This window comes from Natrix helvetica, assembly GCF_964273705.1.
Source record: "Natrix helvetica genome assembly, chromosome: 2".
NCBI lineage: Eukaryota > Metazoa > Chordata > Lepidosauria > Squamata > Natricidae > Natrix > Natrix helvetica.
Window position 1 is genome coordinate 167,439,164 of NC_138552.1, and position 20,734 is coordinate 167,459,897.

General features: G+C 39.0%; 1 protein-coding gene across 1 annotated transcript in view; it reads right to left on the minus strand.

Moving 5' to 3' along the window:
- COL9A1 (collagen type IX alpha 1 chain) overlaps positions 1 to 20,734 on the minus strand; it is a 91,989-nt gene that overhangs the window by 55,826 nt on the left and 15,429 nt on the right. The window contains exons 6-12 of the mRNA XM_081941995.1: positions 19,572 to 19,655; positions 18,236 to 18,256; positions 15,515 to 15,589; positions 14,792 to 14,827; positions 14,627 to 14,689; positions 4,492 to 4,545; positions 2,958 to 2,993 (exon numbers count right to left, since the gene is read on the minus strand). Coding sequence (XP_081798121.1) covers positions 2,958 to 2,993; positions 4,492 to 4,545; positions 14,627 to 14,689; positions 14,792 to 14,827; positions 15,515 to 15,589; positions 18,236 to 18,256; positions 19,572 to 19,655 — 369 coding nt within the window. The remainder of the gene's footprint in view (positions 1 to 2,957; positions 2,994 to 4,491; positions 4,546 to 14,626; positions 14,690 to 14,791; positions 14,828 to 15,514; positions 15,590 to 18,235; positions 18,257 to 19,571; positions 19,656 to 20,734) is intronic.

Genomic DNA, 20,734 nt, shown 5'->3' on the forward strand with positions numbered 1-20,734 from the left:
TCTTATTTTTATATATTTAGTTTTCAACTCAAACCAGCTGTAGATATATTCAGAATGGGAAAACAAACATCAACATTTTTAACTGGGAACAGAAAATATTGTTTTCATCTCTCCAATTTGTTGAGTTAGCCAAGAATTTCAAGCAGTTTTAATTATCTTTGAGACAGATGTTGAATGTGATAATTCAGAACAGACAAAGCAGTTTTCTTGCTTGATTAATCTGCTTAAAAGTACAACTTCACAGTTTAAAATGCAAGTTTCACAGTTATTGCCACACTATCCTAGAAATGACCACATTTTTCTACAGAAGTTTATTCTGGATTGTTTCAACTTTTATTTTCAAGAGGCAAAACTCTGTTTTCTTTACCCAAAGGAAGGAGGCTAGACAAGAACTCCACTATCCAAAGCTTACAAGAAGATAGAATGGGGCCAAGCACTGAAAACAATGATGATTTCACAGTCAACTTGAAAGATCTCTAAATTCTTTGTTTGAAATACTTAGAACATTTTCCATGCTTCCAGTTCTTTTTTATTTTTTTACTGAAGTGAAGCTTTCAACCAAAGGATATATATACTGACAGATATATTCTTTTCCCTTTCAGCCCTAATGGCTCTACAGCCTGAACCCCATAAGCATTGCCATGTCCATAGCAGCATCCTATACCAACAACTTTGATCTTTGCAAGCGTGCAAGCAAAATACTCCAGGATCACGGTGGCGGGCACAGCAACTCCTTCTGCTGCACTGCAGAGAAGAGCCACACTGTGCAGGAGGCTCCTTAGCACTAGCCTCAGATCAGTGTGAGCCGCGGTCCCCTTCATGTTGGCTCAGGAAGGAGGGGAATGGGACCGCGGCTCGTGCTGATCTGAGGCTAGCGCTGAGGAGCCTCCACACGCGGTCCCATTCCCCTCCTTCCTGAGCCAACATGAAGGGGACCGTGGCTTGCGCTGATCTGAGGCTAGCACTGAGGAGCCTCCTGCACAGCATGGCTCTTCTCCGCAGCGCAGCGGAAGGAGTTGCTGTCCCCGCCACCATGATCCTGGGGTATTTTGCTTGCACGCTTGCAAATATCAAAGTTGTCACAGTCCTCCCTTCATGATGATCATTTGATGATGTCAGTGCTTCACCAGCCATAAACCTCACCGCACGTCACTGTTCAACTGTATATCTCCAGTATACTGATCACACCTCACACCAAACTGACAGATTACTTCCCCCAGCATTTATTAGGTGATGTTGGTCTTTCTACCCTCTTTACATATTTCATTTATCTCCATGAAACATTTAATCTTTACTGCTTTGTTTTACTGGCACCTTTTACTTAAATGGCTATGATAATATGGTAAATAAGTCACAGAACATGAGAAAATGTGGACTTAGCAGTGTCATCTGTGAAGAAAGTTAAAGATGATAAATGCATAACTATATTCCTAAATGCAAATGGTTGCCATGAGAAAGCTAGAGTGGGATCAGAAGTATGGTAGGTAGGTGTATGTCTGCAGGTAGGATGTAAAATGTCAAAATATCCATATCATCAATCCTGACCTTTTTCTACACATATCACATGCCTATTTAAAAGATAAGGATTCAATTGCATATTTGCAGCCACCATCTTGATATCTCTCTCTCTCTCTCTCTCTCTCTCTCTCTCTCTCTCTCTTTCTCTCTCTCTCTCTCTCTCTCTCTCTCTCACACACACACACACACACACACACACACACACACACACACCAGTGCAGGATGCCCCTGAAGGTAGAAGCACTTATCATTATTTTAACAAAAATCCCACATGAAGAATAATTTTATTGGAGGGTAATCCTCCCCCTACCCCACTCATTCTAACAAAGCTTTTTCCTTTGTATTCCTCCAACATTTGTAGTTTCTTTGAGTATCTTTCAGAGGCAATTTAAGATGCATCTATTTAATCCATAATCCTATTCTAGAGCTCTTTTAATGCATTTTAAATATATTTCCAATTAGTGCTTGCTTTACACTTCCTCTGATTTTATAAACAACGTAAAATCCCTTTGTTGGAAGGGAGGGAGGGAGGAGGGTTTTTAAAAATTCCTGCTTCAAATTTCAGCACTTTCAACTGAAGAGACTCTATTATCAAATCTTATTTACAAATAAAAACAGCTTCCTGATGGAATTTAAATTATTTTATCAAGTCAAAGCTATTTTCTGGTGTTAAGTAATATGAAGATCACAAAAACGAATATCCCCTACAAATTTCAAGACAGAAGAGTACTTTTTGAGCTCTTCTATAGATGGCCAGAAACTTCCTCCAGGTTTAAAGATTTTTTTTTAATTGATCTGATTTTTGCAGAATAGTTAAGCAAATATACACTATATTGCCAAAAGTATTCGCTCACCTGCCTTTACTCACTTATGAGCTTACTGTAAGTGACATCCCATTCCTAATCCATAGGGTTCAATATGACGTCGGTCCACCCTTTGCAGCTATAACAGCTTCAACTCTTCTGGGAAGGCTGTCCACAAGGTTTAGGAGTGTGTTTATGGGAATTTTTGACCATTCTTCCAGAAGAGCATTTGTGAGGTCACACACTGATGTTGGATGAGTTTACATGGCCTGCCACTTCGTGGCTGAGTTGCTGTAATTCCCAAACACTTCCAAGTTCTTATAATACAACTGACAGTTGACCGTGGAATATTTAGGAGCGAGGAAATTTCACGACTGGATTTGTTGCACAGGTGGCATCCTATCACAGTTCCACCCTGGAATTCACTGAGCTTCTGAGAGCGACCCATTCTTTCACAAATGTTTGTAAAAACAGTCTGCATGCCTAGGTACTTGATTTTATACACCTATGGCCATGGAAGCGATTGGAACACCTGATTCTGATTATTTGGATGGGTGAGCAAATACTTTTGGCAATATAGTGTATTTCATAATACCAATTATTTTAAAAGATACCATATAAAAATCAATGACTTACAGGAAGTCCACGGCCTCCAGGCAAGCCCACTTCACCCTAAAAATCATAAATGTTACAACATTTCAAATATTTAAAGCATTTTTTGTTTGTGTTACATTTTGTTTAGAGACAAGGCAGAGTACAGGAATTGAGGAGATGGTAAGTTCTAGACTTGTTTTAGGCATGAAAACCCAGGTGAACAACTTTGGGACAGTCATCTCTCTCAGCCCAAGTTACCTCACAGGGCTGTGGGGAAAATAGAAGACAGGAGAGTTAGATATGTTTGCCACCTTTGAAATATATACAAAAATGTGGATTATTATTATGGTTCATCATACAGTCAGCCAGATCTTTAGATTGGATTTGACATGTTTATCCACCTATTGAGATTGTTGTTGTTATTGTTGTTATTGTTGTTGTTGTTATTATTTTATACCTTATTGAAACAGCCAACTGAACATTCAAAAATGCATTACAAATACCATTGACTGGTGCTGATGATTGATAAGGGTTGCTGCCAGCATCCTAGGTATCAACCAAGTACCTTCTTAAAATATAAGATGTTCCGAGTAGCGCAGTTTTTTGCAGTTCTGCTAGTGTTATTGCAGGAAGCTGCAATTTGTTGATGTATCTTGTAAAATCCTTGGACATGGTGCCAAATGCCAGTATTATGATTATAATTTTGATTATGATTATGATTATGGTGATTGTGATTGTTGTACCTCACAGGGCTGTGGGGAAAATAGAAGACAGGAGAGTTGATATGTTTGCCACCTTTGAAATATATACAAAAATGTGGATTATTATTATGGTTCATCATACAGTCAGCCAGATCTTTAGACTGGATTTGACATGTTTATCCACCTATTGAGATTGTTGTTGTTGTTGTTGTTGTTGTTGTTATTATTATTATTATTATTATTATTATTATATTATTATTATTATACGATTGTATCACAGCGGCCAGTTGATTCGCCAGATTTGGCATTGATTACTAGTCGGGCCCCACCCAGGGGCCTAGGACGTCGTAACGTATTTTCATAATATACGTGCAGATCCAAGCAGTGCAGCTTTTTGCATTTGACTGATGGTGATTTTGTCAAGTTTTAACTGTTTTAAATGTAATTCCAGTGCTTTTGGAATAGCACCCAGTGTGCCGATTACCACTGGAATTACCACTGCTGGTTTGTGCCATAATTGTTGGATTTCAATTTTTAAGTCCTGGTATTTCGCGACTTTTTCATGTTCCTTCTCCTCAACCCTGCTATCACCTGGTATTGCGATGTCTATGATTGTAACCTTCTTTTTCTCAACCAGTGTGATGTCTGGTGTGTAATGCGCTAGTATTTTGTCTGTTTGTATACGAAAATCCCACAGGATCTTTATTATTATTATTATTATTATTATTATTATTATTATTATTATTATTATTATTATTATTATTATTATTATTATTATTCAGCCACTGGCAAGCACCTCCAATCCTATAATTAAATAAAAGAGTCTGGAGATTGAAAAATGGGAAGGAAATCTTAATGAAAGAGTTTAATCTTACCTTTTGTCCTTTTGAACCGGCTGGACCTGGTGATCCATCAGGTCCTGTCAATCCCTTTTGAAATAAAAAATTAACTTTTAGTGCAGTCAGTAGCTAAAATGACTGAAAAACCAAATGTTAATGACCTGCTAGATAAGCAATTTTTCTCTATATATGCACGGGAACACACATACATTAAGGGTAGAATTCAAGACTTTTTAGCTTCCAATAAAAGGGTTTCTTCAGACAAATTTCAACAATCAGATGCAGCACCCTACACCCAATTTAAAGAGACTTTAAATTAGGTGTAGGGTGCTCCATCTGAATGCTGAAAATTATGAAAATTTTATCCTGAAACTAGAGATCTGTTCCCATTCAACTCAGTAAGGAAATGCCTCAAATTTTAAGTTGGACCTGGAATTACTTTTTGGCTCACAAAGCATGAGAAGAAGAAGCAGAATATGATCCAAGGTTTGAGAGTGATGTTTTACTTGAGGACAGTACATTTCGTATCTGCCCGCTCAGCTTATGGTGAAGCCAAGATTAATCAGGAGCCTTCTAGTTCAAACACTATTCTATCAAACAGGATCTATGCCTTTGAACAACTGTAAAGCTAAATATTTTGGAAAATAAATGTATAATGTATTTTTCATATACATTTTTATTTTTAGTAAGTAAGAAAGAGGTTTTTTGTTCACTGATATTATCACGGGATATGACCAATAACAAGGGTTGCTGACCACTTTAATACCACAAATAATTCAAAAAATTACAAAGAAAGTCAAAGGTTGTAACACAAGACCAACTTGCTGGTTATATTGCGGGATACATTATGACTCTGAGATGTTCATCTAATGCTTTGCATAAATTGGAATATATGCTGCAAGCACTACCATAGGTCAGTGAAATATAATTTCCTTCTCCCTCAGATGTGCCCAGTACAGTTATCAATTTTTAGACAAAACACCAGAACTCATACTTGTTAGAGGTAGTGGCAGATTAAGGCTCACTGGTGCCCTAAGCACTGACAAATCTTGATGCCCCCCCCCTTTGTACATACTGTACAAATCTTTATTATTATTTTTCTTTCTGAACTTTGTGGTGCCCCCTTTGGGCCTGGTGTCCTAAGCATGTGCTTAGTCTGCTTAATGGTTAATACACCACTGGTTAGAGGAAGGTTGTTTTGCCCTGATTTTCTACTAGGAAATGTTTGGTATTCCATAATTGCCACCGGGTATATAGAAGAGTAAGATAAAGTTGACAGTAGCACTGTTAGCTTAGCTTAATACAACAGACCATGACTTGCAAAAGGACTCCCTGTCAGGGTTCCAAATAACATCCAAAAATAAATCAGAGTCCAAGGCAAAGTATTGCTCAAAGTTCCAATTTATTAAGAGAGCCATGTTGGCACATCTGGGAAAACCCTCATCTGAAAAGCTTCCAGGTTTTCCCCACCTAGTTGAAAGTTCAAGATCTTGCCCCACACCCACAAATCCAGCACATGGTCCAATCTCCCACTGCCATGCTGGCAGTTCCACCCATCCAGTTCCAGTCAGGTGCGGAGTCAAAGGATGCCCTTGGCTTTCTAGAAGGAATTTTGTTTTGGCTACACATTAAGTAACTCCGTACAATTCCCCCTTCCATTTTCCCACAATAGAAAAAGGCATAGTAGAATAATAGAAAGTGTGGCAGGCCAAAGATCCAGAAGATAACCGCAGGCCTGACACTCCCAACAAGTCACCAGGGCTTTCTGCTTCCTGCATCAACAAAGTTTTGAGTGACTTGTGAAGTTCTGCTTTTTTCTCAGCCAGGCTGAGAGCTTTAAAGCCACAGAAAAATCCAAGTCCCAGACAATGTCCTGGTCATCCTGACTGATCACAGAATAGCCGCCTTGACAGCCAGCAGGTGTATTAACAATGGAGCTGCTTCCCTTCAGAAGGACCAGCTGGTGTGTTGATGGGGTGGGATGGGGGCAAACTGGTGCCAAGAGGGGCTCATTCCAGTCTCCTAACTTTGCTCCTGAGATGGAAGAAAGTATCCAGCTCTTTAGAGTTTCAGCAGAAAGAGATGGTAGGAAATATAGGCCCTTGTCGTTTTTCTTCCTGTTGACTTTTATCCTTTTTACTCAGAAGTTAATGCCCCCTGACTCAGAAGCAAATTGCGTCAATTTAAGCAGCTTTTGGAAACCTGCTCTTTAAGCCTTTAGCTCTCCGCCTGCTTGTTAAAGAGATACAGCAGTGCATGAAATTTGTTTCATTCATACTTACCAGGACAAGCACGTATCCCCCTACTGTGCATGGATAAACATTTCCGAAGGGCAGATGTTCACCTGGGATTATCAACTGAAATCCTCAGGTGATTTGGGAAAGTTGAAGGGCATGAAAGCTCCTTTGAACTCATTTATCTCATGCTGTATGCAGAAGATATATGTAAAACCAGGTTCTCTGAAAGGTTATTAAATTGTGTCTGTGTTTGGAATGCAATTCAGATATGGGATGGATGGATATAGGCTTTTGTTCTCTCCCTGCTATTTTTTAAAGTTAATTATATGAAACCAGGAACATATTTTGTAGCATGGAACATTAAAGGATTGGAGTTCTCTTTTCAAACAGAAGCAAGTCTTAGCTAAGTTAAGGAGATCTCTTGTCAAACAGAAACAAGTATAAATATAATATTTATTTATTGCAAGAGACCAATTGTCAACTTACACCACAATTAGCCCAACATTTCTGTTGCTAAGTGCTAAAACATTTGTTAAGTGAATTTTGCCCATTTTATTATCTTTATTGCTTTTACTTAACACTTGTTAAGTGAATCACTACAGTTGTTAAGTTAGTAAAGCTAAACCTAGACCCAGGAAACTACAGACCAATCAGCCTAACACCAATATCTGGGAAGATAGGGGGGGGGGGAGATAATCAAAGAACAGATCTGGGAATATCTAGAAACAAATAAAGTTATAACTAGAAGCCAGCATGGGTTTGTTAATGAAATAAGATTAATTTGGCATGATCTCGATTGATCATGCCAAATCAATCTTATTTCATTCTTTGACAAAGTGACTAAATTAGTAGACCAGCAAAATGCTGTGCACATAATGTACTTAGACTTCAGTAGGCCGTTCAACAAAGTAGATCACAACCTACTTCTTGGTAAACTAGAAAAATGTGGGATAGACAGTATCACCACCAGATGGATTTGTAACTAGCCGACAAATTGTACTCAGTGAGTAATCCCTAATGGTATTACATCTACATGAAGGGAAGTAAGCAGTGGGGTACCAAAAGGTTCTGTTTTAGGCCCTTAGATATTCTTCAATATCCTCATAAATGACTTAGATGAGGGAATAAAAAGGGAACCATCAAGTTTTCAGATGACACTAAGCTGGCAGGAATACCCAACACCTCAGAAGACAACTTCAGGATTCAAAAAGATCTTGATAGACTTGAACAATGGGCTCTATCAAACAACATGAAATTTAATGTGGAGAAAAGCAAGGTTTTACACTTAGGCAGAGAAACCAAAGGTCCAAGTACAGATTAAGTGAAACCTTATTCAAAAACAATAACTGTGAGAGTTACTTAGAGTCCTAGTGGACGATTAATTAAATATGAGCCAGCAGTGTACGGCAGCAGCCAAAAAAGCTAATGCCCCCCCCCCTTGTATAAACAGAGGCATAGAGTTAAAATCACATGAGGTATTAGTACTCCTTTATAAAACCTTAGTAAGATCACACCTGAAATACTGCATCTAGTTTTAGTCACCACATTACAAAAAAGATGTTGAGACTCTGGAAAAAGTGCAAAGAGCAACTAAGATGATTAAAGACCTAGAGACAAAAACATAGGAAGAACAGTTATAGGAATTAGATATGGCCAGTCCATAGAAAAGAAGGACTAGGGGTGATATCAATATTCCAGTATTTGAGGTGCTGCCACAAAGAAGAGGGAGTCCAATTATTCTCCAAAGCACCAGGAGGCAAGACACGAAACAATGTATGGAAATTAATCAAGGAGAGAAGCAACCTGGAATTAAAGAGAAACTTCCTAACAGTGAGAACAATTAACCAGTGGAATAGCTTGCCTTCAGAAGCTGTAGGTGCTTCATCATTGGAGGTTTTTAAGAAAAGACTGGCCACCTGTCTCAAATGGTATAGGGTCTCCTACTTGAGCAGGGGGTTGGACTATAAGACGTCCAAGGTCCCTTCCAGCTCTATTTTGATTCTAATTCTAGTAACATGGTTGTTAACTAAATCGTCCTTGCTCAATGACTCTGCTTGTGCAGAAGTTCACGAAAGGTGATCATATAACCTCAGGACACGGGAACTGTGATAGACAGGAGTCAACTGCCAAGTGCTTGAATTTTGATCACATGGCCATGGGGATGCTGCAACAGTCATAAGTGTGAGAAACTGTCATACGTCATTTTTTTCCCAATGGAGTAGTAGCTTTGAACAATTGCTAAACAAACCGTTGTAAGTCGAGGACTACCTACTGTATATTCTTCCTCAGAATAAGCAGCTCTTACAAAAAGCTTCAGTGGAAGAAGTTTATCTTAGTGGCAACTCTAATGGTACAAATTTAGAACGTTGCTTTCTTACTTAGCAGACTTTCCAAATTGATTGCTGAAGAGGAAATATCAGATGGAGAATATCATTTATTACAGTCATTGTCAGACTGGGTCATCTGCATTAATCACTTTTACATTTACATGCTCCAAACATAGGCTATACAAAACAAGTACATAATTTTCTCAACACATGTACATTAAGTCAGTGAAGCGTATTCTAGTTGAAGGTAATTTGAATTAAATTTGAGGCCTTGTTGGATCATAACACTCTGTCACCAATATTATATTGTCAACTATCTAATACGTATCTAGATTAGATTGCCTGAATTTAATTTAGTTGATATTTTACATTATATTAAACCTTTACAAAAAGAACATGCTTATATATTCTCTATACATAAGCGTGGGAGTACATTTTTTTACATTATGACACGAAAATGACAAATTGTGCATTGTGGTAGCATAATGTAAGCTCTATTCTTTCCTACTTTTATTGTAATATTGCATTCCACTATGTAACAATTAAGTTGCATTGTGACATTACAATATACATTTTGTCATTTATGTCCCATCCTATAGATATCTATGCATACAGAAATGCTTTTGACTACCTTATTTTATGACTGCCCATCCTTGATGGCTAAAGTTAAAGCAAACTATAGATTGTACTATAATTTCATAAATGAATGTACATTTCATATAAAAGAATCAACTGTTAGAGCAGAACTTCAAAGAATTATGATCACTAACACATTCCATTCATTGCTAGACTGACATGGATTTTTGCTGTATTAAATATAAATTTAACTTGCTTTATACTTTTAAAACAGAATTTCAGTGCATAGAAAACAGCAAGGAAATTGGGAAAAGGGAGAAATATCTAATCTGAGATTTGTCTTAGTAACTGGTTTCTAACAAGTTAATCAAGTAATATTCTACTAACTATGGTGTTTAGGATATAAATGGGAATGTTGTACAAATTCCAGACTCATTAATCAACATTATTGAAAATGATTCTAAACAGACTAGCAATCTTCATAAATAAAATATGAGATTCTTTAATAAAAGTTGGCTTTATCAATTCTACCCCAGGATTAGATTTACTTAAATCATTGGTAATTATTAATGGTGTTGTTTCTTGATTCAAATCACTTTTAAGTAATACACCAAGGAAATCTCTTTGTTCTTTTCTTTTTAATTTGGCTACATACCCATATTTTTCGGAGTATAAGATGCACCTTTTTCCCCTCCAAAAAGAGGGTGAAAATCTAGGTGTGTCACATACACTGAATACAGTATTTTTGGCCTCCTGAAACCCCGTCCCCTTTGCAAAATGGCCATGAATAGCTTTTAGGAGGCTTGTAGAGTGCTCCCGGGGGCTGGGGAGGGCAAAAATGAGCAGAAAATTGGACTTTTTTGCTCGTTTTTGCCCCCCCAGCCGCCAGGAGCACTCTACAAGCTTCCTAAAGGCTATGCATGCCCTTTTTATGATTAAAAAACAGGCCCATTTTCATGAAAAACAGGCCATTTCTGAGAGGTCTGCAGAGTGCAAAAACTTTTTTTTTAAATTTGCCTCTTCAAAAACTTGGTGCGTCTTATACTCCAAAAATACAGTAAGTCATATGCATAATTAGAAATTCTGAAAATATCTTGGAAGCCCAATAAGAAAAAAGTTACTTTTTCCAACTGGAAAATAAAATTTAAAAAGTACATACTGATGATTTTTGATAGTCTGTCTGGATAGTCTGAAAATCAGATCTGATGCTTTTGGCTCACAACAACAACATAGAAAACACATTATTTTGCTCACATAAAAACTTTCAGGAGCTCTTTTCAGCTAGTAAATTTGGACTTATCCGCTGTTTCGATGTAATTGGAAGAAGATTTAGGAAGATGGTGAATTCCCTTAATATAAATGTGATTAAAATGAATGTAACTCCAAGGATGATTTAATTTTTCAGGAGTCTTCCTATATTTATTCCATCACATTATTTTAACAAACGGACAGGGTACTGAATACATTTCTTTGCAAGGGCATCCTGTGAAATGTTCATTGTATAAATTATAATTACCCATTTAAGGAGAGGATTTAATTTCTCACATGTTCAGGTTTGTCACTGGGCTATTATATTAGCTTTAGTCACTTCAAGATCTCTCCCCCTCTTTCAATTTAACAAAATGACTATCTGACCTCACTAAGGTACTGGAATTCCTCTTTGCAGGAAGGTAAATGTCATCCCTGAAATAGGGTGGCAACACATCTTGGAGAAGCATTGAATCACAAATGTAATTTTGACCCATGAACCCATGAAAAGTTTACACTATAAAATAATCTCAGTTTTAAAATGCCATCTGCATCTGTGTGTAGGTGTATAAACTGGACCTGTCATAATGCTTTTACTTTCCGTGAACTCAGTTCTCTGGAAGCAAATAATTTTTTTTTAATGAGTCTCAGTCCTGGAGGCTGACATCTCTAATAAAGTGAAACTTTGAGGAACTTCTAGCCTCAGAGTCTTCTTTCGTTGGGGGTGTTACTTGGAGCCCTGTCAATGATTTATTACCAAGTGTGTCCTGGAAGTATTTTCAGCTTAAGCACCTGATGTTTGGTTTCTTTGATCCAGCTTCAACTGCTTCTTCTGAAGTTCATTCATTTATTTATTTGTACTACCATCCTCCACAAGGATCTACAGCATGGTTCCACAGTGTTTAGATGTTTTAGGCAGGGGTGTCCAACTCAAGACCCATGGACTGGATCCAGCCTGCGGGGACAGCCTGGAAACAGCAAAAGGATCAGTCCACGGTGCCTCTGCCAGTAAAAATGGAGCTTGGGAGGGCTGCGCATGGCCTTGCGAGCTCTGTTTTTGTTGGCAGAGGGTAGCAGGAGGCCATCGCAGACAGAAATGGAGATCAGGAAGGCCACATGAAGCCCTCATGAGCTCTGTTTTCCCTGGCAGAGGGTTGCAGGAGGCCGTTGCAGCCAGAAACAGAGCTTGAAAGGGCCGTGCGGGATTCTCCCGAGCTCAGTTTTTGCTGGCAGAGGGTTGCAGGAGGCTGTCGCAGCCGGAAATGGAGCTTGGGAGCCCATTTTCACTGGCAAAGCATTAAGGCCACCACAGCACCCCCGACACAAGTGAAATTGAGCTAGCTATACCCACTCCAGCCAAGGTCATACACAACCCTGATGCAACCCTCAAGGAAATCGAGTTTGACACCGCTGTTTCAGAGGAACTATCTGTGACTTTAAAGTCAGTAATCTGCCTTTGGAGGAATATGATGACAGATGATATAATTGCTGTTAGTCATTTATTTGTTCATAGGAGTAATGAATTTGAATGCTCTGTACTAGAAAGCCAGTCGAGAATTGTATTAAAAACAATTTGACATGAAGTTTGCATGAACATAAAATGACTTTATGGCCAAACAAAAAATATAGCCTACTTCAATTTGATTACAATCACCCTGCTGGAGATAGTTTGGTTTTGTCCTATGATTCTTGTATTTGAGCTGACATCAACTGGACTGTTTTTTGGATCAGTCTCTGGAAGATTTATCTGTATGGGTTTTTGTTGTTGTTGTTGTTGTTATTGTTGTTGTTATATCCCTATTTGTATGTATCAAAATATAATTTGTGGCTTTTCCAAGTATATGGAATGGCTGCAGCAGTTTTGAACATAGGAAAGAGAAATTAATTTGCAGCAATGTATTTTTGGTGAGACAGTGTGTGTGTGTGTGTGTGCGCACACGTGTGCATGCATGTGTGCGTGCGTGCGTGCTCAGTGATCCAAAGTTCTCTTTTCTAATGAGAGCAAATTTGCATCTCATTTGGAAACCAAGGACCCAGGGTATGGAGGAAGAATGGAGAGGCCAATCAAGCACAGTAATCCCACAGGCATTGAACCAGTTTTTGGTGCTTTTGGCAAAAGTTGCTCTCATCAGAAAAGAGGACTTTGGACCGCTGTGCTTCATTAAGACCAGGGTCAACACAGCCATCTATCAGGAGATTTTGGAACACTTCATGCTTCCTTCCGCAGACAAGCTTTATGGGGATGCTGACTTCATTTTCCAGCTGCCCACACTGGGCACCAAAACCTGGTTCAATGACTGTGGGATTACTGTGCTTGATTGGCCAGCAAATTCATCTGACCTGAACCCCATAGAGAATCTATGGGGCATTGCCAAGAGAAAGATGAGAGACATGAGACCGAACAATGCAGAAGAACTGAACACCTCAGCAGTGCCACAGGCTGATAGCTTCCATGCCACGCCGCATTGAGGCAGTAATTGCTGCAAAAGGGGCCCAAACCAAGTACTGAGTACATGTGCATGCTTATACTTTTCAGAGGTCCAATATTGTTCTATGTACAATCCTTGTTTTATTGATTGCATGTAATATTCTAATTTTCTGAGATGGTGGATTTGGGGTTTTCATGAGCTGTAAGCCATAATCATCACAATTATGACAAATCACGGCTTGAACTATCTTGCTTTGCTTGTAATGTGTCTATCTCATATATTAGTTTCACCTTTTAAGCTGCATTACTGAAATAAATGAACTTTTGCACGATATTCTAATTTTTTGAGTTTCACCTGTATATGGAGGAAACAGTCACCACTGTGTAAATTGTATGTAAGTAAACAAGATTTTGATAAGACCATTGAGTCCAGTGCCTAGAAAACTCTTCTCCTACATGAAACACTCCATAGGTTCTCAGACTTGTCACCCAGCAAAGGCAAACAGCATCTGGACAGTGAAGGATTAACTAGAACTACGTAGCTATCTATAACAACCGGTCATTCTCAGGTGCTGATTCTTTCTAAATCCCTAACAGCATAGGGCACACAACTTAAGGAAAGCATGCATGAAAAGTATAGAATTCTTTCCAGTCTCTTACTTTTGGAGTTCTGCTCTAAGTCGTGTGACCAAGAAGGAGAGGAGTTTGGAATGGAGAAGTTGGCAATGGGGGAAATATTATGAGGGGCTTTCCCCCCCCCCCACAGCATTACTAATTCCTCTCACTATATCAAATTTTGTCCCATTAAGTTCAGTTTTCAGAGGGTGATTGTACTGATGAACAAAGTCCTGACCTCCTAGGCATTATTTTTTTCAAGCATTGAAATATTTTTTTTCAAACAATTGAAACATAGGCCAAAGAATACTCAAAGGTAAGTCAAGAACCATTGGGTAAAACTTTTATAGTGAGACATCTAAATTTGGAAGGAAAAAAAGATTAATTCCCTGATTATTAAGCAGTGGAACAGACTACCTTTTGAAATATAGATGGCCCATCCCAGAAGGTTTTCAAGAAAATATTTCCATTTGTCTAGGAATAGTACGAAGATTGGTGCACTTGATAGAGGATTGGACTTGATGAACACCACAACATCCATTTAAACCCTATGATTCTATAGTATTCTGCCTGAATTTAAGGGAATTGTGAAATAAAGGACTCCCAGTTTCAGGGAATGCAGCTTGTCACTTTCACAGTATAGGTTCGAAATCAAAAGAACCTTTTTAGAAACAGCTTAGAATGATACCATAAAGATTTATATGATACCATAGATTGATACTATAAAGATTTATACTCACATCAGCTCCTGGCACTCCTGGCAATCCAGGGACACCTGGTTTTCCAGCATCGCCATCAGGACCCTATAGCAGTGAATTGCGTATCAATGAATCCAGTTATCAAATAAAAACAGATTTTTTAAAAAGAAGATATTTTTTAAATGCTACCTGTTCTCAGTTACTTACTGGACGGCCTGGGAGGCCATTAGGGCCTCTGTCTCCCTAATGGGATAGAAGAAAGTAACAGTCACGTGAAATTCGTTTTAACAGAGTAGCACTTATATGTCTATCTGTAAATTGTACATGTATTATATAGATGTTATAGATGTTCCACATGGCAGTAGCACTTAAACTTATATATCACTCCATATGCTTTACAGCCCTTTCTGAGTGGTTTTACAGAGTAAGCCTATTGTCCCCACAACAATCTGAGTCCTTTACCGACCTCGGAAGGATGGCAGGCTGAGTCAATCTTGAGCTGATCAGGCTGGAACTCCTGGCAGTCGGCAGTAAATTAATCTGCAATACCGCATTCTGACTACTGCGCCACCACATGCACATTACATGGAGAAACTCTTAGGGCCAGTAGACAGAATTGCGATGAAGCTAATAACATGGAATTTGCAGATGATAAATACTAATCTTGTGGAATCCCTAATGCAAATTGCAGATTATATGATGGAACTGATCCAGCTGCAGAAAATAATTTGTTCTAACTCACACCATCAGTTCTCATGTTTTGGGGCTAAAGAATGCACCTCCTAATGCCAGCTAACGAGTCATGACTGAGATGTGCCCGAGTGTGTTGCATGCTGAATACACTCAGAGAGACAGCAGTGTCATTGTATAATACCGGAGGAGGAATGCCTTGAATGCTTCCTGTCGCCACGCAGCACAAGCTATACTTACATCTATGCCATCAATGCCAGGAACACCTGGAGGGCCAGGGGGGCCAGGGGGGCCTTGTGGACCTGGAGGGCCTCTCTGGCAAGGAATAAAAAGAACTGTTTAAATAGGAAGAAGAAACAACTCAAACCATCCTATAAAAAGGGGAAGGACCCATTGAGAACCAAAAACAAGATGTTCTGACTAACCTAATCAAATTCAGTTTACTTGATTGGGTAATATGTTCCTGCTCTAATCTGTGTGATAGTAATCCATGACAAATGTGAGTAATTACAATCCGAGATGTACAGGTTGACACATGGTGTGTGGGGACAGATGTGCATGCATATATATGTGTATCTGTGAGTGGAAGTGGGCAGAGACAGAATTTATGCCTATGTCTACAGTAAATCTCAAAGGCGCTTTTTCCTTCAAAAGGCTACTAGTCTGTTTTTTCCTGGAGGTTGAGGCGGTGGTGGTGGTGGTGGTGGTGGTGGTGGTGGTGGTGGTGGAGGAGGAGGAGGAGGAGGAGGAGGAGGAGGAGGAGGAGGAGGAGGAGAAGAAGAAGAAGAAGAAGAAGAAGAAGAAGAAGAAGAAGAAGAAGAAGACGAAGAAGAAGAAGAAGAAGAAGAAGAAGAAGAAGAAGAAGAAGAAGAAGAAGAAGAAGAAGAAGAAGAAGAAGAAGAAGAAGAAGATGATTTTGCTTCTCATTCAAGAAGCTTCATCAGTTTTGATGGTGGGATGAAGCTTCTGAAACTGATGAAGCTTCTTGGATGAGAAGCACAATGTTTTCTTCTTCTTCCACAACAAAAAGCTGTCTAGGTGTATTTTCAAGGGGGAAAACATCTTTGAGACAACTATGACCTGGATGACTGAGATTTACAGTAAATCCTAATGGAAAGCGCCCCTTAAGGCAATAATGGGGAATGAAATGCTTTATGCTTTATATTTTCATTTCATTCTAAACAGGAAAAGAAGGTGTCTTCTCACTGTAGATTAATAATAATCCACTGTCATTTGGATTAAAACTGTGCCCCATTAACTTCACTCCCTTGTAAAATGGGAAATCAATTTGAGATAGAGAAAATAAAATGGTACCTGCACAAATGAGTTTAAGTAAAATTATCATTACTGTGTAACTGATGTCCAGACTTAATAAAACCTTCCTTTCTTCCTTCCCTCCCTTCTTCCCTTCCTTTCCTCCCTCCTTCCTTCCTTCCTTCCTTCCTTCCTTCCTTTCAAACTACTTTTATAAGCCCCAAGAGGCTTGGAAAATTCCAAACTATTCATTTTCAAAAAATAATTTAGGGGAGGGAAGTCAAGGCCTATAAGACACACTGTTTTCTTTTGGTGATGAAATTCTGACTTCACAGTAGAGGCTCTATGATTTTCTAACAGGCCCTTTTTTGTACCTTCACACTTTTTGGCTGAGAAGAAAAGCAGTTTTCTATTAATTTTAGAATGTGAGAATTTCAGCTTTAGACAGTAGTCTCACAACCAGTAGTTTAAAGGGTATTTTTAATTTGGACATTACGCAGAAGAGTCATTATTGTAGCTTGCAAAGTAAGCTGCTTCATCTCACAATCACCATAAGGCTGCATAGTATACATTCATTTTCTTTGTAAAAACATAGGTAGATTTTTTTTTCTTTTTAGTGTCTAAAAAAGCCAACTTGAGTTTGTGCAAATAAAAGTCATGACAAATCTGTTGGATTTGCTCATTGTGCTTCAAAAGATTAGCATTTCATTGTGGAGAAAAGCATTATTACACATTAATAGTTTTAAGTAAACTCTCAGCTGATATTCTGTCATTCTTTGAAGACTTGGTTTTAAAAAAGGAGAGCTTTTCATCTATTTTTAATGTAAGCTCATAAAAGAATGCTTGTATATATGTAATTCTGCTTTACAGTGTGTCAGTCACTAGAGAATTCTTCCACAAAACAATGAATGACTGTTATAAGGAAACATATCATCTCTTCAGAATGCTCAAATAAGTGAGCCCAGTGAAATTCATAGAAAATTTCCCATTCTGTGTTTCGCACAGAAAAGTGCCTTATTCCACATTCAACTTTCTTCCATTTATTTATCTTGGTACCGTTACTTGTGTATATCACTATATGGTAATAATTTTTTTAAAATCAATTTTGGCTCTATATTCATAATCACTAAGATCAGTTGGAAGCCCACATCACAGATAAATGTGGAGGAAATGATCCCTTTTTCTTATCCTGTTTGTAATTATAAGAAGTGCTTAGGGAGCTGAAGTGATAATTAACCCACCTAACTTAATCCGAAGGATGCCTCCTTTGTGGATTGCACGGAATTAAAACAAATGAGCTTCCCTGTACTAAAAATTCTGGTTTAAAGCAGAAGGGTACTAAATATAATCTGGGGGAGGGAAGCATCAAAATTGGTACCATAGAATTAATCCCAAACTAATCATTCTTGTTGATCTTAATTAGATTACTCTGAATTATGTAGAGGGTACCTGTGAGCCGCACCAACTAGGAAAAATAACTCAGTGCAGGCTCAAACCATAATATGTCAAGCAATCTATTTTACGGTGGCTTCTGACTTCCTCTAGGAAGCTCTCCAGCTGGGCATAACCACATACCTTCTCCAATACAGCAGCATCACTAGAAATATACACATTGTTTAAATTGGTTGACAACCCAAACGAGAATCAAACAGCAAGTAGTTGATAGGTGCTTCAATTGAATAAAAATCCTTCTGTTTTAAGACTTACCTTTACTATTGTCTGGCTTATCTGAAAAGAATAACAAAAAGTTTAGGCAAAACTCACTTGTGCTAGACAAAGGCAAATGGCTTGCAGAAAAATCCACAAGAACCAGGGAAACTTTGTGCAGGAGCCTGAGCTAACCATGGTTACTTCTTCGATTGCCACAGATGGATTTTAAGGTGACTGAAGAACAGAGCCTCTCCAAATACCTCCAATTTGCACAGCCGGCAAAAAGCGCAGCTGTTGCACAGTTGAGTGGTGGAGGAGGGTAGCTAGACTGGAGGAAACCTGATGTCTAGAAAGGAGGGATTGAATGACTCCAGCTTTTTAACCCTTTGGCCTGCTTTTAGCATTGTGCACTTTCTGGCAGTGCTTTCTGCCTTCATCTGTGCTGCAAAGGGCTTCAATCGGGCAAGGAGAGTACATTCCCATCCTGACTTCCTTTTTTTAAAGCACTGCTTTCAAAGGGAAATATACTATGGCATTTTGAATACAGGTAATCCTCGACTTACAACCAGGGGTGGGCTTCAAAAATTTTAGCAAGGGGTTCTCTGCCCAGTTGCTGGGTGGGCGTGGCCATGGTGGGCAGGGCCTAGTCGGCCTCCTGCACCAAAATGGGGATCCAGAGGCTTTTCTCGAGCTTCCAGGGTGGCAAAAATGCAAATGGCTCCAGGGACTCTCTGGAGGCCAAAAACTGGCCTGTTTCCAGCCTTCCCAAACTTCCGATAGGCCCATTTTTCACCCTCCCCAAGCCTCCACCTGTGCCCTGCACTTACCTGCATCCAAAACGGGCTTTGTGGGAACTCCTGGGAGGGGTGGGGCAGGGTGGACGGGGCAAGCCAGGAGTGGGATTTGGGGGTTCTCCAAACTGCACAGAATCTTAGCTAGAGATTCTCCTGAGCCCCTGTGAATCCCCAGCAACCCACCCCAGCTTACAACAGTTCATTTAGAGACCGTTCAAAATTACTACGGCACTGAAAAATGCAACTGTTTTTCAAAGTTGCAACCTTTGCAGCATCCCCATGCTTATGTGATCAAAATTCAGATGCTTGGCCACTGGTTCATATCTATGATCTTTGCTGTGTTCCAGGATGCTGGGATCCCCTTTTGTGACCTTCTGACAAGCAAAGTCAAGGGGGAAGCCAGATTCACTTAACAACCATGTTAGTAACAGCTGCAGTGATTCACTTATTTAATGGTGGCAAGAAAAGTCATCAAATGGGGCAAAACTTACTTAACAAATGTCTCGCTTAACAACAGAAGTTTTGGGCTCAATTATGGTCGTAAATCAAGGACTACCCATATTCTAAACTTGAAAAGTAAGCTTTGCCCTTAAGATTACCGAGCTCCTGATTGTAAGTTCACTGCATGTTTCTCTTTGAGGGCGCCGGGGGTCACAATGAATCATCAGCCACTGGATCTCAAACTGAGAAGAGAGCAAGAAAAGGAGAAATTTTATAAAACTGATACTTGATTATTGATCATCATCACTCAGCAATAGAACCACTCCAAGGCTGGTAAGGTATTGCTTTGATGGTATCCTTTCCTTAAGCCTGGGGAATGAGAACTGCATGACTTCCCCACTTCTATCCTCACAGTTTTGTGATATAGTTAATAACTGACACCACTCACAAATAGGAAATTGAGGCTGGGAGGCAGAGATGACCCAAAAACCTATATGATAATTCCAGCTCTCTGATAATTATAAATTGAAAATTGAAACAAGATCTTCACGCTCAGAGGATGGACTCTGGACCACAATGGCTGGAACAGATCATAACAGCAGAGGTAAAAGTAAGCAATATAAGCTTGACCAATATGGAAGCATTTGGAACAATACTTCCAAAGCGCCCCCCCACTACAGATAGTTCTCAACATATGATCATTTGCTTAGCAACTGTTCCATCCCCCCCCCCAATGATCATGTGACTGCATTTTGGGCTCTTGGCAAGGAGACCTCATGTATGGCCATTTGCAATGGCTCATGGTCACATGACCACAGTTTGTCATGCTTTTTCCAGAAACCAACTTTTACTACTGGTTTCTGGGAGAGGGGGGAACCTGCCCCATAAGAAACAATGGATTTACTTAACAACCGTCACATTTGGTTAACAATTGCTGCAAAAAAGATTGTATAATTGGGTCTGGTCACTTGATGGTCCACTTTAACAAGAGTTGCAACTTATGACCATAATTGTGGTGCTCAATTATAGTCATAACTTAAGGACTACCTGTATTTACATGAAGTACATGATTAATTCTTATATGAAGCTTAGGAAATGCTAACAACCCAAGTCTTTGTTTAGATATTCACCTTTAAGGACCATTTCCAAGAATATTATTTACCATACTCATTCCTACCAAAAGTACTAATTTGCAGAAATATATATGACTTAACCGAAGGACAAAAAAACTAATTCTATAATGTATTTTCTTTGAAGAAAAATCTGCTCTTGTAAATTGTACTTGCCTATTCAATTCCAAGGGATAAAATCCCTAGCTTAT